This window comes from Scleropages formosus, chromosome 8, assembly GCF_900964775.1.
Source record: "Scleropages formosus chromosome 8, fSclFor1.1, whole genome shotgun sequence".
Taxonomy (NCBI): domain Eukaryota; kingdom Metazoa; phylum Chordata; class Actinopteri; order Osteoglossiformes; family Osteoglossidae; genus Scleropages; species Scleropages formosus.
In genome coordinates, this window is record NC_041813.1 from 32,193,425 (window position 1) to 32,218,451 (window position 25,027).

The 25,027-nt window shown below is 55.6% G+C and overlaps 4 protein-coding genes across 4 annotated transcripts; all 4 read left to right on the top strand.

Moving 5' to 3' along the window:
- Positions 1-4,872: 4,872 nt before the first annotated feature.
- aldh16a1 (aldehyde dehydrogenase 16 family, member A1) lies at positions 4,873-11,051 on the top strand. The gene is made up of 17 exons (XM_018764392.2): positions 4,873-5,108; positions 5,630-5,729; positions 5,829-5,955; positions 6,073-6,230; positions 7,153-7,230; positions 7,627-7,814; positions 7,902-8,060; positions 8,187-8,345; positions 8,542-8,698; positions 8,790-8,865; positions 8,970-9,075; positions 9,166-9,305; positions 9,392-9,559; positions 9,672-9,882; positions 9,969-10,154; positions 10,241-10,366; positions 10,455-11,051. The coding sequence occupies exons 1-17, from the start codon at positions 5,016-5,018 to the stop codon at positions 10,608-10,610; spliced, it is 2,388 nt and encodes a 795-aa protein (XP_018619908.2). The 5' UTR covers positions 4,873-5,015; the 3' UTR covers positions 10,611-11,051.
- Positions 11,052-11,522: 471 nt separating this feature from the next.
- LOC108941628 (ferritin, middle subunit-like) lies at positions 11,523-14,342 on the top strand. Its single transcript, XM_018764393.2, has 5 exons — positions 11,523-11,636; positions 12,848-13,036; positions 13,232-13,378; positions 13,458-13,583; positions 13,672-14,342. The coding sequence occupies exons 1-5, from the start codon at positions 11,523-11,525 to the stop codon at positions 13,822-13,824; spliced, it is 729 nt and encodes a 242-aa protein (XP_018619909.2). The 3' UTR covers positions 13,825-14,342.
- Positions 14,343-15,101: 759 nt separating this feature from the next.
- Positions 15,102-17,048, top strand: LOC114911041 (ferritin, middle subunit-like). The gene is made up of 4 exons (XM_029253933.1): positions 15,102-15,943; positions 16,295-16,441; positions 16,521-16,646; positions 16,735-17,048. The coding sequence occupies exons 1-4, from the start codon at positions 15,836-15,838 to the stop codon at positions 16,885-16,887; spliced, it is 534 nt and encodes a 177-aa protein (XP_029109766.1). The 5' UTR covers positions 15,102-15,835; the 3' UTR covers positions 16,888-17,048.
- Positions 17,049-19,612: 2,564 nt separating this feature from the next.
- syt5a (synaptotagmin Va) lies at positions 19,613-21,938 on the top strand. Its single transcript, XM_029253919.1, has 9 exons — positions 19,613-19,793; positions 19,952-19,966; positions 20,211-20,386; positions 20,481-20,561; positions 20,685-20,852; positions 21,046-21,213; positions 21,296-21,413; positions 21,502-21,635; positions 21,729-21,938. Exons 1-9 carry the CDS (start codon positions 19,613-19,615, stop codon positions 21,936-21,938), a joined length of 1,251 nt encoding a protein of 416 aa, XP_029109752.1.
- The last annotated feature ends 3,089 nt before the right edge of the window (positions 21,939-25,027 follow it).

A 25,027-nucleotide genomic window follows, 5' to 3' on the forward strand; every position in this document is an offset into this window, starting at 1 on the left:
CGTCCAAAAAACCAAGTGAGCTAAATATCGGGATGGACACTGGTGGTAGGACACTGGCAAAGAGTGTTTCCTTTGCATGGAGACAAGGAGGACAAAGGACTGAAAAGGATCCAACGAAGGAGGAACAAGAAGGACATCACTGGTGTTCTGGGTGACAATGGACTTTTGACAGCGAGCGGAGACATGGAAACAAGAGTTTGGAAAGAAGGAAGGAGGGAAGGAACGGAACACGAGGACCAAAGGAGCTGACGGATTCGCAGTGTAAGAACACGTGTGTTCCATGTCGGTGTCTCAGTGCGAGTGTGTTTGGTGCTACATGCATTGTTCACATGTTGTTCACATGTTCCTCTCCAATGTGCGGAACTCTCAACCGTGTGTTTGCCTGCGCACCTGTTTGTACCCGCATGTCAGTGTCCCTTTGCATGTTCACACTTGTGTGTGATGAGCACTGCGCAAACACAGCAATTCTGCTGCGTGTCACATGAACCATGAATAGTCAGCCCTCGAGACACTGACCGGTCAGGGTCTCTCCGCATGGTCATGACCCCCTGCGGTCAGACTGAGACACAGACACAGACAGACATGCGCATGTGTCTGATTTTGCCCCTTGAGGCAGCGCACGGAACATAAGTAGGAGCATGTAGAACTGTAGAGGACTTTTGGAACAGTGCAACTTTATGGAGGAGTGAGGAGGTTGGGGGTGAAGTGGTTCTGAAAGAGGTGGGTGTCACGCGGACCACAGGGAGCCGAGACGGCTGAACCCAAGTGCAGCGTTGTTGTTCGTTAGACGTTGAGGGAAGAGGCAAGGTCTCAAAACCAGGGACAGGCGAAGGGTCGGTCGATCGGCGAACAGGACAGGAACGAGGATCCATGGATGTGGTCGGAGAACGAAGCAAGGAGTCAAAAAACCAGAGATCGTGGACAGAGCAAGAGTGTAGTAACACGAGGAAGGGCGGTTGTCCCAAACAAGATTCCGCAATGGTACGGGAGCTGAAGAGGGTCTTTACAGGGTGAGCGATTACTTATGAGCTAGTGCGGAGTCAGGTGTTGTTGCTTGTGTTGTGGGCGTGGACGTGACAGTGGGTTTGAGACCCTTTTTGAACATCGAGAGGGATTCAGCAGTGCTGAGGGACACAGGGAGCTTAGTCCACTGCAGGGAGCCAGAACCGAGAATCTTCGGACTTTTGATTCCGGATCTCTAGTGTGTGGGACCACCGAATAGCCAGAGGCCTGATGGTGATCGGTCATCCAGACAGAGGTGTCTGGGAGGCAGGCGGCCTCCGACTACACACTCTCAATTTGATGCTACGTACATCACACAAGTAAAATGAAGTTTACCATGGTATTTGGTGGGGATATTACACTCACTGCTGTCTCAGTTTGTTTTTTCCTCCTTGTGATGCTCAGCTCGTCCTTCCTGACCCCCCCATGTGTCCTTCTCTTTTTCAGAGCTCAGTTTCTCTGAGGAGCAGAAGCCTGTGACATTCTGAGTGAGTGTGTGCGCATGCATGTGTGCGTGTGTGCGTGTGTGTGTGTGTGTGTGTGTGTGTGTGTGTGTGTGTGTGTGTGTGCGCGTGCACACGCGTGTGTGTGGGTGGAGCCACAGCATGGAGACAGGACATCGAAAGGACATGGAGAGATAGACAGGGGGACAAAGGGGGAAGGAGCCAAGAAGTGACCAAAGTATCCGAAAACAGCACCCCCAGTTGGGGGCGTCAACACTGAGGCTGACGAGCAGACATCACCCCCCCAAGTACCTGCAAAGCCTCACTTGTTATGTAGCATCTCCATTAATGCACTGTAGCGGCACCTGGCTGAGGACAGATGGACACAACGGACACACACACCTCCTGTGGACTTGTGCTGTATGCAATATCTCCTCCTGCAGGCTGCCAGCAATGGAGCCTTAACCGCCTCCGCCCGCCCCCCCCTCGCATGCCTCCGGTCTCCAGCACTCTGAGCTCCTCAGTGATGCGCCGCAGTGACCGGAACCCTTATGGGGAGTTTATCTTCGCCCGAGGTTCGACCCGCACGTGACAGCGGCGAGGGGCAGCAGCATCGCGGCAGCACTTCCGAAGCCATCGAACCCGGCGCCACTAGCCCAGCCTGTTTCCACAACGACAGGAGCGGGTTTCATGAGTTGGAGTGATGTAACTGTGAGGGTAACTACTGTACCCCAGGCGGGAGCCGCCATCGCTGCGGGGCCACGTGGAGGAGAGGGAGAGAGGAGCAGGGTGTGGCCAAGGGTCCGGAGAAGAGGGAGGTGCGGGGCGGCACCCCGGGGGTTAACACTGAGAAAGACTCTATATTGGAAGAACAGCGCCACCAGCAGGAGGTACACATACACAGACACACCCACACCCGCACAGTCTGCACTGGAACACTGGAAAGAAACACTTTTTATCACTCTCTTTACCAGCATGACTCTTCTGCATGACTTGAATTGTGCACCGTGAACACAGCACTGGGAAACAAGGCAACGGGGCGAGAAGATGAAAAACACACAGCAGCGTGCGTGCGTGCGTGCGTGCGTGCGTGTAATGCACCGGAAACAGAACAAACGCAACACGATATTTAGAGAGGCTCTATATTTCTTTTTGGAATAATAAAAAATGAATGCACACAAATACAGAGCTGCTCAACTGGTTCCTGAGCCTGAAGAACTGCACCACAAGGGGGCGCTCTGTCACTTCCTGCCCCCGCTGTGACTCGGACCGTATCCCCTGACCCGACGGCCCTTTTGCGCTCCTTCCGTCCCTGGATTCCTCAGACTTGTTGGAGCCCCCTCCCCTCCATTGCCGCTGACCGCTGACAGCAGCTACATTGACCGTAGTTACAGAAAGAACTGATTGTAGCTACAGTGACCTCCCCGACAACGGGCTGTTTCACTGCTCTAATTTGCACTTATCTACTGTCTACTTGCTGAACAGAAAGAAGGCGGGCTGTCGGTGCTGTGCTCTCAGTGCTGCGCAGTCAGTGCTGTGCGGTCGCAGTCTGCGCTTTACTGTCGGTGCTGCGTGGTCAGTGCTGCACGGTCGCGGTCGGTGCCGCTCAGGCCTGCGGGAGCTCTCTCAGGCCTCCTGCAGGCAGCGCAGAGATCAGCTCCGTCAGTGATCATTCACATCGTGTCAGTTGCTTCCTTCCGAGGTGCCGGAGGAGCGGTCAGCGCGCAAAGGCTGCGCTCATGTGTCACGTGGCAGCTCGGCAGTGCCGGCAGCGCTGTTTCTCCGCTGCACGTGCCTCCGTCCCACCGACCGGGACCCCGCTCTTCCAGCTCCAGGTGCTTGGTCATGGTTAGGCCCTGTTGCCATGGTGACGGCGAACTCCATGCCAGCGAGGAAGTCCAGCTGCGTGGGGAAGCTCAGTGCCTCCTCGGTGGGGCTCGGTGGGGCTCAGTGGGTCCTTTACCTCGAGCGTTTGATCACTTCCGTCACGTTCACCGAGAGCCATGAAGGCGAGTTATCATTGTCATCTTTGCGTTCCTAATGCCAGTATATTACTGTCATCTCCGAGTTACTGGTGCGAGTTGCTCTCCTGAGCCGTGCCATCATTTCTGTCGCTTCCTTTCACACCGTAACGTCCGGTGCCACGAGCCCCACTGACAGATGACGTGGCCGTGGACGTGCGGGACGAGCAGAGCGACGACACCCGGTGTCACGCGTCGGGACGGGCGAAGCGCATCACCTGCGTCCGAGCTGGGAGATGGAGTTCGAGGGGCGGGTTGGGGGTAGGGGTTCCAGGCACGGATGAAGAGACCAGGTGTGTGGCTCAGGTGTGTGATCGGAGCGCAGAGACGGGGCTCGCAGGTCTCGCGCCAGCAACACTCGCATCCCTTTACTTGAAAAAACGAGAACATATCAGAGGGTGCAGGGCAGCTCCCGCAACCCCACCCCACCTGCCCTGTACCATTTCCCGGGAAAAGGCTCTTTTGCATCTTGCGATTTTTAACCTACTGTTTGCGGATGAATAATGACGCATGCGTGGTAAAAAAAAAAAAAAAAAAAAAAGAAAAAAAAAAGAGAGAGAGAGAGAGAGAGAGAAGAAAAAGAGAACGATCCTCCTTCCTTGTGGAAGGACAGGCGTCCTCGGTCCTGGTCCCCCGTCCTGGTCCCCTGTCCGTCCACGTGTGTCTCCGCCAATTATCGCCATCGCCATCTCGCTCACGTGCGCAGGTGGGCCGGTGCGTGTCAGACCCCCCCCGCGAGAGGGACAGGGGGACAGACGGACGGAGGGACTGTGATCGATTCTCTTTTTTTACAGGTGGCAAACTGTGGAAGAACGAGAAAAAATAAGGACTGTACAAAGTATATTTCAGTGGAATGTTTTTATATTTTTGAAACGTTAAGAGAGATCGAATAAACTATGACACGATGTGATGATGATCATGATGATGATGATGATGATGATGTCGGAGCTGGAGGGCAGAACACAAAGACTGATGACGTAAATTGTTAACTGCACGCAGTGACACTCAGTGCTGACTTTGCTGAACGGCTCTTCTCCGCCGCAGGTACTAGGAAACCAAGTGAAAGAAGCAGCTTGGAAGGAAGGAAGGAATGAATGAATGAAACACAAAAAATAAAGAAAAATATGGACCCTTATGCCAAACTTTTCACTCGGTCTCCTGTGTGATTCCTTGGTGCAGAGCGGGGGCGGGACGGCAGTGACTGAATGCGTAATGAGCTCATTGATCCGCGTGGGCCGAACACACGCGCTCAGAAGCGAGACACGGCTCCTCAGCGCCCCCCAGCGGCGGCTCTGCGCTCCTCCACGGCGCTCCTCCACGGCGCTCCGCCCCCGCACCGCGCAGCGTTCGAGCGGAACGGGCGGGGCTATGCGCGACGGGGCGGGGCCTCGGCGACGTTTGGCGGAAAGGGGGCGGGGCCTCAGAGGACGGAGCGGAAGCGAAGCGCGCAGACGTTCGTTGGCACGCGGTGCTCGTGAGCGACGTTCGGCGGCGCGGCGACAACCAATAGAAACAGTAAGAAGCGCGCGCTGCTAGTTTGCGGCGCGTGATGGCAGCCAGGGGGCCCGAGAAAACGGTCGGTGACATTTTCCGCTCCATGGAGTTCGGCCCCGCGACCCCCAGCAGCCGCGCTGCTGCACAGGTGACGTCGTCGTATCGTCTGTATACAGTGTATGAGTCAGTCAGTCAGTCAGTCAGTGCTGCTGGTCGACGTGTCCGACCCTAGTAACTGCTTTCACACCCTTTTTTACCGCACTTAGTCACTTAACTCTGAGTTAAGCCCGCCGGACTGCGTCGTCCTTCGCTGGACGCTGGGCAGCGGGCGCGAGACCGCTAAACATGTGCCAGTGTGTCATGTGACCGTAGCACGTGACGCGTGTCAGTACGAGGGAGGGGAGGGTCTCTCAGCCAATCACGTCTCAGTACAACACCAGCTCTTGCTCCAGATGTTTGCTGGACTTTTCCCACATTTGCGGGGTTTTCCGGGGGGGAGGGGGGTGATGATCGCCTCCCTCCTCCTCCTCCTCCTCCTCCTCCTCCTCAGGCGAGAGAACTGTCGCTCCATTTCTGGAACACGGTGGTGCCCCTTATTCGTTGTGCTGGACAAAAGTGTGTGTAGAGTCTTGCATGGCCTCACTCTGTGTGTGTGTGTGTGTGTTGCAGGCCTGGCTGGAGCATCGCTCTCACTCCCTTGGTCTTTTCATCGGCGGAGAATTTGTCCGTCCGGCAGATGGACAGACGAGCGTCGTGACGGATGCCGCAGGTCGCTCGTGTTTTGCGTCGGGTTCGGAAAAGGGTGCGAGCCGGAGCCCCTCCCCTCCATACTGACTCCCCCCCCCCCCGTTTCATCCCATCCCTGCAGGGGGCAGCGTGTGCAGCACCGCGTGCGCGGGTGACGAGGACGTGGCGGCGGCCGTCGCCGCAGCTTCCGGCGCCTTCAAAGTGTGGAGTGGCCTCACCTGCCCCCGGCGAGCCCGGGTTCTGCAGAGGTTTCGTGCTCGTCGTGTCACGTGCTTTCTGTCTTGGGCTCCGCCCCTCGACCTCTGCAGTCCCTCCCCCTTGACATGTGCAGCCACCTGATAGGTCCTTCCCGACTGCGTCCTCAGGCTGGGCGACGGCCTTCAGAGACACAGCCAGTGCCTCGCCGAGCTCTGCGAGATGACGCGGTGCCCCTGTCCCGCGTCGGCCCTGGTTCGACTGGCGCAGTACTACGCTGGCTGGGCTCAGCTGCGGGATGCTGTACTTCCAGGGTGGAGTCCTCTAGGTGTGTGTGTGTGCGTGCGTGCGTGCGGCAGGGTGCGTGGGACACTTCACAGGACACGCATTGTGTTTATTTTATTGCACAAAGGTGACCAGTAGTAAACTAGACCTGTCAGCTGGAGCAGTTACCATGGAAACATAAGACATGAAAATAAATGCAGAGGTTTGAGACGATGGGCCAATCTCTGGGCAAACCGCTCCTTAAGGTTGTCCTTGTCCGTCCGTTGGAAAGTGTCCCCTGCAGATTGCTGGAAGAGCGCAGCTCCCAGGAAGTTATGGGTAAGAGTGCGAGGCAGGCAGCGAATGCTGCTCCGTAACCCCATCGTGGATCCGGTAACCAATAAAAGAGCGCAATTTACGGCATGCAATGCGCTGTATCCGCTACAGGACAAGCACACGTGAATAAATTAAAGTGGAGTTAATGAAGTACAACGAAATAGAAATGTGTGAGGCACACAGGTCAGTTTTATGGTAAACACGGTGAAAAGCATGAAAGAGGACAGACGGACAGATAGGTGGACGGACACCCCTCCTTTGCCGTTTCTCAGGAAACGCACCGGGGTTCCGGTTCTCGTTCTGCTCCCAGGCGTCGCCCGGCTGTCGTTCCCTCACGCTGCAGCGTGTCCTTCTGCTAAGTGAAAAGTTTGTTTAAAAAACACACCGCTACAGACCGTCCGTCTCTCTCACACGCACACACACACACGCACGCACGCGCGCTGAAGTCTGCACCTAAAGTGACCTTCCTAAGACGGACCGACATTAACGGAGCGCTTCGGCTCCTTGTCAGCACATCGAAACAACCCTGCAGGAAGGAGACGTGTTGCGTCGGCTCGTGTTGCACGTCGTGGCATTTTATGCGTCGTTGCGCGTTACGTGTCGCGTCCTGGCGTGTGCCCACTTCGCCCCTCGCTCTTCCTCCGCCTCAGGTGTCGTGGCCGTGCTGGTTTCCGACGACCGCTCCCTGTTCGCCGCCTTCCTCAAGGTGTTCCCGGCGCTGGCCGTGGGTAAGTGCCGCCAGCGAAGGACCCCCAGATGGACCCCGCTGGCCTACATGTACATGTTGACGGTTGCACGCGTACCTCTTCCCGACTCTTATGCGCCGTTATGATGGTGTGTTTCTCGTGTTCAAACGACGCCGTCCTTCCGTCGAGGGACAACGTGAGGTCAGTCTCACGGGCGTCGAGTTTAAGCAGCAGTTACACGTGTGCGCGAGTGTGTGTTCGGTGAAAATAAGAAATGTCTGTACGGTGCACCGTTGCACACGAACACACACACACACACTCAAGTAAGTTGTTGAGTCGTAAGCCATGCCACTGAGAGTCTGACACCTTACCATGTTTTTTCTGCACTCAAACCCTGGGTCCTGTGGAGACAATCAGAACGTTCTGTCTGTCTCCAAGGCAACGCTGTGGTTTTGAAACCCGGTGCGGGGACGGCTCCTCCCGCTCTCCTCATGGCTGCTATTTTTGGGGAGGCGGGACTTCCTGCGGGCGTGTTCAACATTGTGACGGGTCCAGGAGTGTCGCTGGGGGTCAGACTGGCCCAGACCCCCGATGTCAACTATGTCACGTACAGCGGCAGTAAAAAGGTGCGTGACCCCTCCCCCCTTGGCCCGCTTCCCCTGTGACCCCACCCATCGCACTCATGTTTTTGTGTGTGTGTGTTTCTCCCTCAGGAGGCGGAGCTGCTGGTGAGGGAGACCGCAGGCTCCTGCGCCCCTGTCTCGCTCTCCCTTTTGACCGACGCCATCTGTCCCTTCATCGTGTTCGACTCGGCCGATGTGGACAGCGCCGTGGACGCGGTGATGGAGGCCGTCTTCGGGAAAGCCAGAGAAGTGAGTGTGTCTCCCCGGGGCACCGGTCTCAGGGTTCCGCCGCCGCCACTGAGGGGGGCGTAGCGTCCAGCCCTCCATCCATCCATCCATCCCCTTTCTCACTTGTGTCCCGTGTTTGTCTCCCAGTGCCACTGGGTGTTGTGTGTGCAGGAGTCCATCTGGGAGGGTTTGGCTGCCCGGCTCAAGGTTCGAATAGCAGGAGCGAAGTGCCTCCCTCTGCGGTCGGAGTCGGATCGGCATGCTGTGAATGCTGCAGTACAGGAGGCCCAACAGCAGGGGGCAGAAGTGAGTTAAATTTGTGCCAAAACAGGAAGTTCCTGTGTCCCGCAATGACGGAGACCGTTGGCTGTCATGCGCTCCAGCATGTTTGTCCTCAAAGTGATCGATTAATTCCTCTAACTGATGAAAAATTGATCTTTGGTGGCACAAAATAGCCAGACTCCTCCTTTTGCAGCAGTTCCACATGTTTCCTTCCATCCAGGTGATTCAGCCATGCCCCGCCCCCTCATCGTCCTCCCTGTACCCCCCCACCGTGTTGCTGGGGGTCGCTCCATCATGTCCCTCCGTCGTCTCGCCACCGCCAGGACCCATCCTACCCGTCCTGTCATTCAGAACTGCCACAGAAGGGGTCACCTTAGGTACGTGATCTCTTCAGCGGGATGTTGCCGAAGGAGTCCTCTTCCTGTCCCGCGGTACGTCCGTCGCCACACTGTCTCTTTCCTGTTTCAGGGAACCACACCCCCCATGGACTGGCAGCCTCTGTATGGACCGAGGACCTGACCCTCGCTCTCGAGACGGCCAGGAGGTACCGCCGCAGGGACACGCCCTTCCCGCACCGCCACCCCTGTTCACTTGTCCGTCCACCTGTCTGACCTCAGTGTGTGGTGACTCTCATTTCTCCATCCCCAGTCTCTCTGTGGGCTCCGTGTGGCTGAATTCCCACTCTGTTCTGGACCCATCACTCACTGTCTCTGGGGTCAAAGAGAGTGGCAACTGCACCGACGGCGGCCGGGAGGTAGGAGAGCGCCCCCTGCAGGCCAGACTTCATGTGACCCTGGCAGTAGAGGGATGCCACGCTCTGACGGTCTCCTTCCTTCGTCCCCAGGGTCTCTTCCAGTTCCTGCGGCCCTCCGTGGCCCCGGCCCGCTCCCCATCCTCCCCGCTGCCGCTGGATTACGGCCGGTTCGGGACCACCGGGTCGGGAGTTCTCCTTCCGCAGGCGGTCGGAGGGGCCGATGCGTCCAGGTCAGTGTGTGTGCGCGAGCGTGCGCAGGTGTGTGTGTGTGTGTGTGTGTGTTTCTGTGTTTGAATCCCTTTCTCACCCCCTCCAGGGCCCCTCGCTCCTACCCCCAGCTGGTGGGTGGGCGCCAGTGCGCCGCTGACTCTGGCTGCAGTTTACAGGTTTTGGCCCCAGGGGGCAGTGTGATCGCTCTGTGCCCCAGCAGCGGGCGGAAGGATGTGCGCAATGCTGTTGAGGCGGCTCTCAAGGTGCAGCCTGGGTGAGCAACTTCGTGTTGTCTGTGTGTGTGTGTGTGTGTGTGTGTGTGTCACACCTGTGTTTCTATGTCTCCGAGCTGTGGTACGTTACCATGCTGCGTACATTACCCGCAGGTGGGCTGCAAGTAGTGTGCCTTGGCGCTCTCGGACACTGCGCTCTCTCGCTGAGAGCCTCGAGCGGAGGGGAGGGGACGTGGCGGTGGCGCTCAGTGCTCAGACGGGCTGCTCCAAGGAGGAGGCATGCAGGGAGGTGGAGCTCAGCGTGTTCCGCCTCTCCGAATGGGCAGCCCACTGCGAGACGCGCGCCGGAGGAGGAGGAGCGCAGGTGGGCCGCTCACCCTGTTTTTACCAGGATTGTCGTATAAAACCTAGGAGTCCAGCCGTGAAAGGTAACGCACGCGTTGCTCTCAGGCTCTGCCCCAGTCGGGCATGGCGCTGTGCCTCCCGGAGCCCCTGGGCGTGATCGGCGCCGTGCTGCCTGATGCCAAGCCCCTCCTCTCGCTCATCTCTCTGCTGGGGGCTGCGGTCGCCGCTGGCAACGCCGTGGTGATGGTGCCGAGTGAGAAGAGCCCACTCCCCGCCTTGGAGTTTGTGCAGGTCAGTAATCCTTCTCACCTTCTTGGCGGTGTTCCGGCGCTGCACAGACAGGAAGTACAGCACCTGTCCCTCCTGCTTGTCCCCAGGTGCTGCAGGCATCTGACGTGCCAGGGGGCGTGGTCAGCATTGTGAGTGGCCACAGGGACCAGCTGACCCGGGCGCTGGCCAATCACAGCGTCGTACAAGCCGTGTGGTATTGCGGGGGACAGGAAGTGAGTGAGCCGCCGCCTCCCTGTGCGTTTGGCCCTCACTGGGTAAACCAGCCATCACGGTGACCTTTGCCCTCTGACCTGTGTGCAGGGGGCGCAGTACCTCCAGTGGGCCTGCGGTGAATCCCCGAAGCGGCTGTGGGTGCGAAGCGAGGACTCGCTGTGGGAGCGATGTGAGGCGGCGTTGCTGGAGGAGCTCTGGGCGCAGGCTGTGCGCTGGAAGAGTGTGTGGATCCCCACAGCCTAGAGGGGGTGCTGTGGGACTGGGGTGGGAGGGGGTCCTCGGTGCTGTCTCAGGGTCCGATGCCGAGAGGTTGTGTGTGTGTGTTTGGGATGCATATCAGAGCTGACCTGGTCCCAGATTGGGGCTCTCTGCGCACGGTGTGTCCGGTGCTCTCCCGGTACACTGCCCCCTGTTGGATCGGCTAACCATACACTGACCAGACACCCCATCGCTGTGTGTCCGGCGGTTGCGGTGTGACTGGAACGCCATCCTCGGGCGCTCGGCCTCATGGGGAACGTCAGCTTCCTCTTGTCAGTCAGCTGGAGCACATCTGCTCACGACGAAGGTGCTGAACAAAGTGCATCAAAATGTGTAATTACCTGAAAATGTGGCTCCGCCCTCTGTGCTGATCACCCCCCCATTGTCTGAGTCAGAGGGTCCAGTAAAAACAAAAGTTTGTCCAGCTCTCCTGCTTGCGTTGTCCTTCTTGTCCTTTTCCTCTTGTGGTGATGCTCATAGTGGTGTCCATGGTTCCCGTTTCCATGGTGACAGCGCACGGGCGCTGTGCTGAGTCACAGTGAGTCGGGCCCAGGTTGGTCACTAACAGCAGCATGAGTCGGCAGAGTCACAAAGTGCAGAGTCAGTGTGGGCGTGGCTCACTTTCCACAGGACATCTCTCTCTCTCTCACACACACACACACACACCTTGTTAGTGCTACCCTTAGCTATTATCAGTTCGTTTATTCCCCTTCCTTCAAAGCACCTTACAGCACAACGCTTGTTTGTTTCCCAGGGTCATTTTTACTGCACTGCGGTAACGGACGACACGACTGAAACCCACATTTGTGTGTGTGTGTGTGTGTGTGTCACACACCTGAGGGGAACTTCCTGGATTGTTCTGAGTTGTGCTTCACTTAAGAGAAAAGTGTCTCACTGATGAAGACGCACGTCTCTAGCGCTGGCAGTGAAGCCACGCCCACCCGCTACAGGCCGCAGGACACCTCCGCGCCGGATGCTCTTCACCACGCCTGCGTCACAAACAGGAAGTACGTAGGCGCACAAAGAAAGTTCTGGTAAAACAGACAAGGGAGTGTTGTTATTAGCCGTGGATCCATGTGCAACCTCTACTGATGTTTCCAGTTACGTAACTAGTTTTATGTAATTAATACGATAATAAAAATGGAATTTTATTTGTCGGGGAACTTGATACAGTACACGGACCACTTTGCTCTGCGGTCACCAGAGGCTCCCGTGCAGGACACGCCCTCCGCCAGCCCACATCCGGTGCCGTCTTGCGTCTGATTGGCTGTCGCGCTGGGAAGTGCGTGACGTCATTGCGCCCAGACGCGCTATATATAAGTGGAGAGGAGGCGGTTATCGTATTACACGGGTTCTCAGTTGCCGCCTTATGTTACACCACTGCTTATTGGAACTCCTTTGTTGACAAGGTCCCATGGGAGAAAGTTTGGCTGTTGACTCACAAATATTTCTTAACCAACAAGGTTAGGGAAATCTGTTTCAGGATTATACACAAATTCTATCCTGTCAAGCATTTTCTTAGAAAATTCAAGGATGGGATAGATGTAAATTGTTCTTTTTGTAGCCTTCGCCCAGAGACGGTGCCTCACCTCTTTTGGCACCGCCGTTATACCAAACAGCTATGGAGAGATGTCTCAAAATTTTTTATTGATAAACTGTGTAAGGATTTTGCTTTGTATTATGAATGTGTACTGTTTGGGTTCTTCCGTTTTGATAAGCACACAGAGAAACAGGCTTACATCATTAATTTATTAATCATTTTGGCTAAATGTCATATACACAGGTCAAAATTTGCTAATAAAAAGCCTATATTTTCTGTTTTTCTTAAAGAAGTTAAGCAGTACATTGACACTATCAAGGAATGTGATAATAAGAAGGCTATTAAGACTGTTTCTTATTGTGATATTTTTAAGGTCTTGATGTAATGTTTGGTTATTGGAGTGCTTTAATTTACGTTTTTTTTTTGTTTTGTTTTTTTTAAATTCCCCCTGGCTAGGTTGACTGTTCTGAATTAATGTTCTGGTGTTGTGTGTGATTTGTTTCATAATAAAAAAATAATAATAAAAAAAAAAAAAAAAAGGATTCTTGCTTCAACAGCGTTTGGACGGAGCTTGGGTTCGCTTTGCGGCTGCAGCGCCCTTTCCTCTGTTTTGAACGTGACGTTTGTGCTCACGCAGCGTTCTCCCGAAAAGCACTCGCGCTGACACGATGGACACTTCCAGGTCCGCCGGAACTACCAGCGCGACTGCGAGGCGGCCGTGAACCGCACGACGAACGTGAAGCTCTTCCCCTCCTACACGTACCTGTACATGCACGGTGAGCAGGAGACGAGAGCTCGCGACTCGCACGTGGAGCGCGGCTGTCGCGCCCACACATACAACGCGCCGCGTAAGCCGGGGCACAGGCTGCACGTTCGGCGTGAGAACACACACACACACACACCCACCCACCCACCACAGAGGTGTTGTTGATGCCCAGGCACTCCCAGTGCCCTTCCTTTCCTGCTGTGTCTGCGCAGTACTGTGCTGCTGCTGCTGTTTGATCCGCATGGGGGGCTCGGTGTGTTGGGCCCCCAGCTGTAGGCCTGTCTGTGCTCCCACCCCCAGGCTCGCTACTTCTCCCGGGACGATGTGGCCCTGCCTGGCTTCTCCCACTTCTTCAAGGAGAGCAGCGAGGAGGAGCGCGAGCACGCCGAGAAGCTCACGGCCTTCCAGAACAAGAGGGGCGGCCGCATCTTCCTGCTGGACGTCAAGGTGGGTGGACGCGTCCCTTCCAGGCCAGGTGAGGTCCGACCCCTCCGTCGAACGCCGTCGCTCTCGTGCTCCTCCCTAGAGGCCCGAGCGGGACGAGTGGAGGACGGGACTGGAGGCCATGCGGTGCGCGCTGCAGCTGGAGAAGAATGTGAACCAGGCGCTGCTGGATCTGCACAAGGTCGCGATGGAGAACGACGACCCCCACGTGAATGGTCCTCGGCCGCCGCTCCGCCCGACTGCCTCTCCGTCGTCCGTTTGTCTCGCCTTCATGTCTCCGGCTCTCGTTTCCCCAGCTCTGTGACTTCCTGGAGACCCGCTACCTCAATGAGCAGGTGGAGGCCATCAAGAAGCTCGGCGACCACATCGGCAACCTCTCCAAGATGGATGCGGGCAACAACAGGATGGCCGAGTACCTGTTTGACAAGCTCACGCTGAAGCACAGCTGAGCTCTGCCAGCAGGCAATGCCTTGATGAACCATGCAGTTTGGATCCTGCTTTAGTCTCCAGTGTTGTAGTTCCTACCTTTATGCTGCTTCCATACTGACAACTGAAAGGGGAATCTGATCTTTGTTTGAAGGCACCTTTTCATTGTAACATCTCATCTCTCTGTGTGTCTGCATTTCAGTCCCTGTTGAGCTGTGTGTTCTGGGGCTCAGTGTGGGTATCTGACACTAATAAACACTTGGAACAGCTGTGTTATGAGTTCCGTGACACTTCCCAGGAGCTCTAACAGGTCTTGCTCGTCTGGTTATTAAAGTGTCTGGATCATCCAGAGCTGTATAAGTAGCTCTGTTTGTTCAAGGACAGGTACTAAGTACAGCTGTCTTGGCCAAGGAATTTAGAGCCATTTTTCAGCAGCAGGTGCAAACACACTCTTCCCCCCATGCTTCAGTAGTCAAACACCTTCCGTCTGCGCTCCCCTCCCCAGATCTGACCCTTTCTTATTCTTTATGAGGCAAAGAATAAAGTAGATGGCCATCTTTCATCCCTCAAAGATCTGGAAGTGTCTCTCTGACAAGCGGTGCGGAGTCCTCCTACACCGTGCTCCACAGGTGTACGGCAGCCTTCCAAGAAGGTCGAGGATGTGTTCCGAAGGGAAAGGGTGGCTCTGCTCATCATCAGTTCCTTGATGGGGCGCATACTAAGTGTTCTGTGTAGTTGGCCTATGATGCATAGCCTGTAGCTACATCACACGCGCTCCGTAGACTGGAACGGCTGCTGGAAATGAAGAGAAGGGTGTGGCATAACCTTCTCTGTCCACATGTGGGGAATACTGCAGGGCTTGAGGAGCCCTTCACCCACACTGGGTGCAGAACGCGGCTGGGTCACCTACAGAATGCATGTTTTCTAAAGCCATTGGGTCACAAAACCAGCCCCTGTGCTGATTTCCATTTCAGGAGAAATATCATGTGACCCGGTCCTTTTCTCCATGGTGTGGGGCACTAGATATGGTACGTCTGGAGAGCAAAGTGCTACAAACTGCAATTAAACGGGCTGCTCAGGAGCACACAAAACATCGGGGCTAAAGCTCCTGGCGTCCACATCCCGCTGGCGACCCCTCGCAGCAGCGCCGTCCAGGGTCAGGCCGCTTCCGAGAATAAGTGTGACAAGCCTTGGTCCCCTTCAGCGGTCGCGAAGGGGTCCCGCGGGGGTCCGATACAGAGCACAGGCCTTTCCTCCAGCAGGAGACGCCCTTCTTCTTCAAGACGTCTTAGTTCGTCTCAGTGACAATACACCACCCCCCCAGAGCGTTTCCATGGTGACCGTTGCCATGGACTCGTGTTGTGGAAAAGAGACCGTGCTGAGTGTCACGGTGAGTCAGCAGAGCGGCGTCCCTGGAGCCCCTGGACACCTGGAGCACTTTGCTGGCTCCCTTCCCCGAGACACACCGTTCAAGGGCTGCACACCATGTTTACCATGAAGCGCGTGTAGGAAAAGCAAGGTGCAGAACCAGGGTGCACAAACAAGTGTTCATCAAGTCAGGGCAGAGTCACGGGGTTCTCTCCAGTGCGTTCCGGAAAGGAGCGTGCGCTCAGCCCCCGCGTTCAGACCGTGCGCCCGGTTAGCACCGCGCTGCTCGTCAGGCGGTTCCGCCGAAAGCGCCGTTCAAAGACGGCGAAGGCCTCGTGTGCAAACGACGCACGTGAAACTTGTCGTGTTGGCGTGTTAAATTACATGCGCTGGAGCGCAGGGAGTCCTTCGCCGTCCGGGTCTCTTGTGTCCCTCAACGCCTGTCATTCTCCTCAATCTGATTGGCTGCTCTTTCTTTGCACGTCTCTGTTGTCCTGGACCTCGAACGGCAACGCGCGTGTATATATATGGCAGGAGCAGGCGGAGGCAGCGCTCACACGGCAGTTCTTGCGTCAACAGCGATTGAACGGAACTTGACCGTTGAAGCGCATCAGTCCGCGAACCGCGTGTGCTCCTCTGTCGAATTTCGGAAGGACCGCAGCCGAGATGATGGAGACCTCGAGGATCCGCCAGAACTACCACCGCGACTGCGAGGCGGCCGTGAACCGCGTGATGAACACGGAGCTCTTCGCCTCCTACACCTTCATGTCCATGGTGAGCAAGAGACGAGCGCTCTTCACTTACTTCTTACTGTACCGTGGCGAAAGGGAGGCACTGCGTGTCCCCGTGACTGTTCCGCGGTGCTTCGCTGTGCTGTTTATCTCTGCTTTGTTGCCTGGGAGACGACTGCTTCCTGTCTCTCAGCTCTGGAAATGTCCTGCTCCTGCAGGACACACATGCTCGTATGTACAGTGGAGGAGCGGCGGGCTGTGCGCAGTGAGGGACAGTGGAAGGAGTCTCAGTGGAGTGTCCCGTCGCAGAGAGCCCGTGATCTCTGTGTGTGTGTGGCCCCACCCCCACCGTTGCGGCCTCTTCTGTCTTTCATCAGCTTCTCCTCCCCTCCAGGCTCACTACTTCTCCCGGGACGATGTGGCCCTGCCTGGCTTCTCCCACTTCTTCAAGGAGAGCAGCGAGGAGGAGCGCGAGCACGCCGAGAAGCTCACGGCCTTCCAGAACAAGAGGGGCGGCCGCATCTTCCTGCTGGACGTCAAGGTGGGTGGACGCGTCCCTTCCAGGCCAGGTGAGGTCCGACCCCTCCGTCGAACACCGTCGCTCTCGTGCTCCTCCCTAGAGGCCCGAGCGGGACGAGTGGGGGACGGGACTGGAGGCCATGCGGTGCGCGCTGCAGCTGGAGAAGAATGTGAACCAGGCGCTGCTGGATCTGCACAAGGTCGCGATGGAGAACGACGACCCCCACGTGAGTGGTCCTCGGCCGCCGCTCCGCCCGACTGCCTCTCCGTCGTCCGTTTGTCTCGCCTTCATGTCTCCGGCTCTCGTTTCCCCAGCTCTGTGACTTCCTGGAGACCCGCTACCTCAATGAGCAGGTGGAGGCCATCAAGAAGCTCGGCGACCACATCGGCAACCTCTCCAAGATGGATGCGGGCAACAACAGGATGGCCGAATACCTGTTTGACAAGCTCACGCTGAAGCACAGCTGAGCTCTGCCAGCAGACGATGCCCCAGCGAAGCGTCCAGCTTCACATCCTGCTTTAGTATCCAGTGTAGTCGTGTGGGAAGTGACCAGGAGTTCAGGGTAAAGGTCTGGTTAGCATGCCACTCATATCTGTTTCTGCGCTTTATTACCAGTCCTCAGGCTGAGTTGTGGGGCTTCGGTTTGTCTCCCATTCTTGAGTGGAACTTAATAAAAGTGTTCATGTGACCGTGTGCAGGGTGACCATTGTCAGCTGTGTTTCCAATGCTTCTGCGAGCGGCGCGGCAACTGCCTCGAATGCAAAAAGGGAACTTGTGTCTTATGCACACAACTTGTACGCCTCTTAAATCTTCAGCTCAGTCTCCACTTATCTCCCTTGGTGCGGTTAAGTACCCCTGGTTCCCTCGACAACGCCTGGTCCTCGCCTCCCTCCCAACCGCATCCAGCGGTGCTGAGGCAAAGCACAAGCGGTGTGTTCATCGTGTACGTGTACGGGCCGCGAAGGTCGAACGTCTCCTCGCAATCCCTGCGGCGAGAGCAGTGTGGACCAATGAGAGCTCACCGCCCACTTGTGTCCCGCCCTCCCTGACACCCTAGTTCATTCACACGCAGCCAAGTGGTGCTGAACTGGGGGTACGAACCTCCGATTAAATGTTTCCATGTGAGCAAGTGCTGTGCACAGGTATGTTTTTTCCAGGTTTATTTGGGCAAATCGTGTCTTTATTCAAAACTCCACGCCCAGGGTGGCCTTATCGCACATGTTCCACGATAACGTCGTAAAAAGTGGTCGAGCATGAATTCAGCGAACATGAATCTGTTCTTGTTCAATGTGGAATGTTTCCTGTTCTAACCGTCGTGCAATAATTAGATGTACTTGTCCACTCGTCCCCGGCGGGACACCGTTGTCTCTGAGGGGACCCGGCGGTCGGAGCATCAGGCGCGTCAGGGTCTTCAGGGGCATGTCCGCCTACGCTCTACGTGTGTTCCGTCGTCCGCGTTGGCCGAAGGACGTCGGTGTCGACGCGCATCGGATCCTCGCTCCCTTCACCCTAGAGAACCTTCCGGTGAGTCGCTGCTCACTAGTGGACCAGGAGCTCCCTGTGTGTCCAAAGCCCTCCTCGTAGACCAGGGATCCAGCTGCAGTTCTGAAGCCACGAATTCTCACGTCCCGGATGAACTGTTGCCCGGCCAGGGATCCGTCATAGAGGCGCGACTACTCACGGTGTTCCTACCGCGGTATGGCTTTACCTTTCTTTGGCCTTGGAGCGCCTCAAGGAACAGGGCTTCTTTCCACTTGCTTCCTTCCTTCCGTCACATTCCCTTGTTTCTGGGCTTTTTCCCCACCGTGGCTCAGTCGCTAGAGCAGCACTCGGGGACAAGGATTTGTTACCTGAAAGCTGTCGGCTTGAATCCCGTGTTTACTCTCTTGTCCCTGAGCAGTGGCGTCACTCAGCAGTATTGCGGTACATCCCGTATACCCTGTTCTTTCTTTCACGGGGTAAATACTGCCACTGGATATACCTGGATGCAGTTATGTGAGGACATGGCTTTGAGTCCCACCTCCTGCAGTGGTAGCCTCGGTCGGTCAAGGTATTTACCCTGATGTGGTACAAGGGAAATTACCCTGCTGTGCACATGTGTGTATCAGTGTAAGGAGCTTAGTGCACAAACCTGACACTGTAAATAGCTGTGGAAAAAAGTAAATCAGGTAAGTAGCGGTAAAACCTCTCAGATGCTCCTGTCAGCACGCCCTCTGCACACACTCTGCACACTCTGTGACATGAGGAAAATGCGAAAGAGACGAGTAGATTAGCACTGACAATCTGTGACGCTCGGCTTGGGTGCGTCAAAGGTCCGGCACCAGGAGAAAGGACCTGCTGAGAAGGAGAGAGAGAGCGGGGGGTGCAGGTGTGCCGGACAGCAGGACGGTGGGGATTAGGGAGGCGCCCAGGGGAGGGAGCACTGTGCGAGTGTCTCCGTCTGTCCACAGGGACACGTCTCACGTTCCTCCCATCGTACGAGTGTCAAGGAAGGAAGGATCTCAACCGGTGAGTTGCGTCTATTTGTCCTCACAGCAGGGGGTCCACTTTCCATAAATGAGTCCAAGTAGCGCCGGGTTGGTTGTGGCCTTTTACTCGGTGCCACTCAAAATTTGACATCGTGAAGCCGGTGACTCTAGCAATGTGACGGCTGAGCGTGCTATCACTCTTGCTGTGTGCGTTCTCTCGCTCTCTCTGTGTCTGGTGTGCTCTGCTCATGGTCATCGCGGTGCTGTGCCTTCAGAGCCACATGCCGACACTGGTCCAGATTCCAGCTGACCACACACATAGCTGTGGTGCCACGTATGGAAGTGTGTGTGTGTGTGTGTGTGTGTGTGCGCGCGCGCATGTGCGCGCTTCCCGGGAAAGCGATTTGCTCTACGAGGAGCCTACGGGAATATGCTGCTCCCAGAACCGACGGCTGATGGTAGCGAGTGCAGAGCAGAGCGTGGGAAGGGTGTGGAGATGGTTAACATGCATGTGTGAACCAGGGGGGCCTCATGTGTGGCATCAGACCTGTGTCCACCGGGTAGCACGACTGTCCCTGTCCTCGGGGCGTCCCTCTTTTCCTTCAGATCTGGGATTTCGGGATTAACTTCACCAGTTAATCTCGTAGCGCAGAGTGACTGCTCCTGAGGGCTAATCCCTCTGCCTGTGCTGGTGCTGTTGTTGTTGTCGAGCAGGTGCACCACGATGCACCTCGTTACCGGGGAGAGCCGCATGCGGCGCACGGCGGAGCCCGAACCTGAACTCGAACCCGAACCCGAGCGCGAGCACCATCATGAGCATGCCCCCGCCCCCCCGGCCCACCACCCCGCCCACGACTTCAACAACATGAAGAACAAGTTCACGAACGAAGAGGGCCACCTGCCAAGTGAGTGTGGCTCCAGGAGTCGGCCAGCAGGGGGCACAGTGGCACAGAACAGGTCCGGCGACACGTTTACGCTCTGGGGTCTCACAGCTCGCCTCACCTTCTTGTCACCCTTTCATTTGTCTCACTGCCTCCCCTGCATCCATGGCTCCTCCTCCCAGACCACAAGCACAAGCGTAAGTTCACCTTCTGCCGAAGCAGCTCTGTCCGTGTCCCCTGTCTCGCCATGTCCTCGCCTGGCCCTAGCGCCCGCCGTTCCGTAGTTCTAGATCACATGCCCTGTGTTCTTTCTCCAGTGTCCCTGTGTCCCTCCGTGCCTCTTGAATGTTAGTCCCCGTGAGTCCATGGTGTGCGGCGTGTGCGACGTGTGTTGAGCGTCTCTCCGTGTCCCCTTCCCACCGGCCCAACGCTGACCCCAAGTGCCCATGTGGGCCGTGGGAGCCATTGCCGTGGTGGTGCTGGCGCTCGTCGGCTGCTTTGCCTTCTGCGTCTTCAAGAAGTTCATCAGCAAGAAGAAGAAGCCCAAGAAGGCTCGTGAGAGGAAGGCGGGACGCCGCAGGAAGAAAGGAGGAGAAGACGAAGCTGAAGGGGAAAAGGTAAGGGGGCCGAGGAGTGTTCACCGCCTGCCGTGCACTGGACGCGCGTCCACACGCAGTGCCGTTCTCCTCGTCCTTCCAGGAAGAAGGAGAGAAGGAAGGGAAGGAGGAGGAGGAGCGGGAGAACCTGGGCAAGCTGGAGTTCACCCTGGACTACAATTTTACTGACAGCCAGGTAAGGAGACACCTGACTTCTGTGTCTGAGGTGCCGCCCAGTGTCTGTCCATCTGTCCATCCGTCCATCCTGGCTGTGGTGGCGACGAACAGATCCAAACCCTTTTCCAACCCCCTCTTCTAGCTCATCGTAGGAATCCTTCAGGCTCAGGATCTTGCCGCCATGGACATGGGAGGTACCTCGGACCCATACGTCAAGGTCTACATGCTCCCCGATAAGAAGAAGAAGTTTGAGACCAAAGTCCAGCGCAAGAATCTCAGTCCCGTTTTCAATGAGACCTTTACGTTCAAGGTCAGTGTCCCTGCACCCGAACACGGTTACGTGGATGGCGACCACGGCGGAGACTGAGCCGCTGCGCTGCGGCCACTTGGCGCGGCGCCTTTTGGGTCTTTCTGTGCCATCGTCATCGCTGAGTGGAGATGCGGGACGATGTGGCTCCTTTGGCTAATGTGTCCAACGTGTTATCCATCCCCCTCCCTGTCAGATCCCTTACTCCGAGCTGGGGGGCCAAACCCTGGTGATGCAGGTGTACGACTTTGACCGCTTTTCCAAGCATGACGTGATCGGCGAGGTCAAGATCCCCATGAACACGGTGGACCTGGGCCAACCGCTGCACGAGTGGAGGGATCTGCAGAGTGGAGAGAAAGAGGAGGTGGGTCTCTTTGCTGTTGTCCTCCATGCCGTTTCCATGGCAACCGTGCCTCCGCTGACCCCTCCTCCGTCGCTCCCCTCAGCAAGAGAAGCTGGGTGACATCTGCATCTCCCTCCGCTACGTGCCCACGGCAGGCAAGCTCACCGTCAACGTGATGGAGGCCAAGAACCTCAAGAAGATGGATGTCGGCGGCCTGTCAGGTGACCTCCTCCCGCCGTCTCCTTATCCCGCAGGTGTCGAGAGACGGCACCGCTAATGTCCCCCAACCCCCAATGTCCCCATCCCCAGACCCCTTCGTCAAGGTGGTGCTGCAGCACAACGGGAAGAGGCTGAAGAAGAAGAAGACAACGGTGAAGAAGAACACGCTCAACCCGTACTTCAACGAGAGCTTCAGCTTCGATGTTCCCTTCGAACAGATCCAGGTGAGCGAGGTGGCGACAGCGCCGCCGGGGCTGTCGGGGGGGAGCCGCCGCTCGCGCTGCTCTCACACGTTTCTTCCGTGTGTCCCGCTGCAGAAAGTACAGGTCCTCATAACCGTGTACGACTACGACAAGCTGGGCAGCAACGACGCCATCGGCAAGACCTTCATCGGCTACGGCGCCACCGGCGTGGGGCTGCGCCACTGGTCAGACATGCTGGCCAACCCCCGGCGGCCCGTGGCCCAGTGGCACACGTTGCAGCCCGAGGAGGAGGTGGACGCGGCGCTGAAGGGGCCCCACCGCTAGGAGAGGCCCCCTCACCAGCGTGCTCGTAGCTAGCTAGGCTAACCGTTAGGGAGTAGAGATGGAGCGCTTGTGCTGCTTCCACTGGTTCGTGTCTGTGGGAGGGGCAGGAAGCACATCTGCAGAGGCACCTACTGCACCCGGGAAAACGTGCCGTCCGTAACGGAGCTGCCGGCAACGCGGGGTTGGCCACGCAGCCCACCAGTTTACCCTAAACCCTTTAGAGGGGAGGTGGCAGATGGCCCTGTGCATTTTGGCTGCCTTCCCCTTAAAGCGCTTTCTTGCCACTTGCACAGCGAACGAGCCGCGTGTCAGAGCACCACAGTGACAACACTCGTGGTTTCCATGGTTACGCATTGGCCGTGTGTGCTTGCTCATGTCGGAGACCACGCCCGGCGCGCTGCTGTTTGGGTTGACCGCACCTTAACCGCGAAGGAATAGAAATACAGGTGAAGAAAGGTGACAGCGGATGTGTTGAGAGCCCCGCCACACACACGGCTCAGGGTTCCCTCACTGTAAGGTTGCTGGTTTGAGTCCCATTAAAAGCACTCCTTCTTTTGTGTTGACTATGTGTAACGGGGTCACGTGACTGCTGGGTAATACACTTGGTGCCGGTGTCGGTACCTTAAACGTTTCATGTTTTGTCCTCACGAGGGTTGAATTTCTGTTTTCAACGTACAAGAAAACATCCCCTGTTCCTTAGACTTTGTGTGCCTGACAAATGATTCCTTCTGTTGTTGGGTGGCTCAAGAAGTTGGTGTTGGTTCTTTTTAACCCCACAGAAAAACCAGCTTATTTGAATTAAAGCCCATTGGAGTATCACTGCACCTCTAGTACCACCTCTGAAAAACTTTTTGCTACATTTGCTGTGTGGCTTACAGTGATGGTGCTGGTTTCAGTAAACTTCTTGATGAAAGTTATGTTTCTCCATGAAGGGGAGCTTTTCACCTTTCTTTCAAACCATTAGAATATCACTGTACCTTAACCACATTTGAGAAGAATTGTGCAGTAGATGTTGGGTGGCTCAGTAGGTGAAGGTTTGGCCTTTTAAACCCTATAGTTCAAGTTCAGTTCCTACATTAAAAAGTAGCCTTTTCTACAAAAAACCCCACTGGAGTATCCCTGTACCTTAACCACATCAGAAGAATATAGTGTAGGACTTGTTTAGTGGTTCCGTAGGTAAGTGTTTGTTCTTTTAAACCCCACAGTTCAAGTTCAGTTCTTACATGAAAAACCACCTTTTTTTTAAAAGAAAAACCCATTGAAGGATCACTGTACCTTAACCACATCAGAAGGGGTTCATATAGCCCTTGCTAGATGGCTCAAAAGGTAAAGATTTGTTTTTTCAAACCCCACAGTTCAAGTTCAGTTCCTACATTAAAAAACAATCTTTTCTACAAAAAGCCCATTGGGTATCACTGTACGTTACCCACATCAGAAGGAGTTAGGACAGAATTTGTTGGGTAGCTCAGCAGGATTAGTGTTTGTTCTTTTAAACCCCACAGTTCAAGTTCAGTCCCTACATAAAAGACCAACCTTTTCTACAAAAAAAAAATCCTTTGGGGTATCACTGTACCTTAACCACATCAGAAGTGATTAGTAGAGAGTTTAGTGGGTAGCTCAACAAGTTAGCGTTTGATGTTTTAAACCCCACCGTTCAAGTTCAGTTCCTACGTTAAAAAAAAAAAAAAAACTACCTTTTCTACAAAAAAAAACCCATTGGGTATCACTGTACCTTAAGCACATCAGAAGAGATTAGTAGAGAGTTTGTTGGGTAGCTCAGCAGGTTAGTATTTGTTATTTTAAACCCCACAGTTCAAGTTCACTTTCTCCATGAAAAAGCAACCTTTTCCTTAACTAAAAACCCATTGGAGGATCACTCTTCCTTAACCACATCAGAAAAGTCTTGTAAGGAAATTGCTGGGTGGCTCAACAAGGTAAAAGAGTGGCTAGTAAGTATTCTCTTTTAAGGTTCAATCCCCCTCAGCAGAAAACAACTGTGTTTAAAACCAGACTTCCTTTTCTTTGAGCTCATCTGAACTCTTTGAGAAGGTGCAGCAGGAACGGTGGTATGGCACAGTCTGTAAGCCAACGAGATGCTCAATTGCAGGTTACGGGTTCAAATCCAGTCTGGGGCGGTAACAAACAGATGTGCCAGAGAATGCTACGGTGGTGACGATGGTGGTCTGATTACAGCATCAGACCCTCCTGGAGTTGGTGGGGTGACAACCTGTATGTGCAAGAAGTTCAAATGTGGTGGGGAAAAACCCCAGCAGAAGGGGATAATGAAGGTGTGAAAAGATGGTGAAGTGGAGGCCTGGGAGACTCATAAAGAGGCTGGAGGACAGTAACCATCTCCCCTGATGGAACACCCCCTTACAAGCAGTGGAAGAGAGTAAGACTCAAAGAGTATGGGTGAGAAGGGAAGAAGGAGAACTATGCCCCTAGAGGAGAAGGGTGTGTAACCCTCTCAGGCAATAAGCATGCCTCCTTAGAGGTGTGTGTATATATATATATTTTTTTTAAAATTATAAGAATCCCTCCCTTATCTTCCCACCTTATCCCTCCACCATCCCTCCACCATCCCTCTCCCACACACACCACCTACCAACTCTCAGCCTCTCCATCACACACACCTCACCACATCAGGTGGTAAGGGGGGTAGGACTTGAACCCCCAACCATGGGGTTAGCAGCCCAACCTCTCAGCCCACTGCTCCACAGAGCTGCTACACATAGCTCTCCTTGGATATTTCAGATATAGTTAAGGAACTGTAAAACGCCTCCTACATCGCCCAAAAGATGATGCTTCCACAGGACCGAACCCACAACCTCCGGCACAACCACTCTTACAGCTAGCCAACTGCACCACGCAGCCAGTTCTCCTCAACCCCTCGCACATGTAGCCAAGTCAGGGGAAGGGAGCTCAGTCAGAGCCCCAAAGGGAAGGGCCCTCGGCCCTGGGTGCGACCTCACAACCCAGTGGGGCTCACAGGGCGGCAGCCAAAGAGCACTGTGTGGGACATCCAGGACCAGTGTCCTCTGCCCTTTGACACTCAGGTGCTGTGACCTAATTCCAGTTCCTGTCCAAAG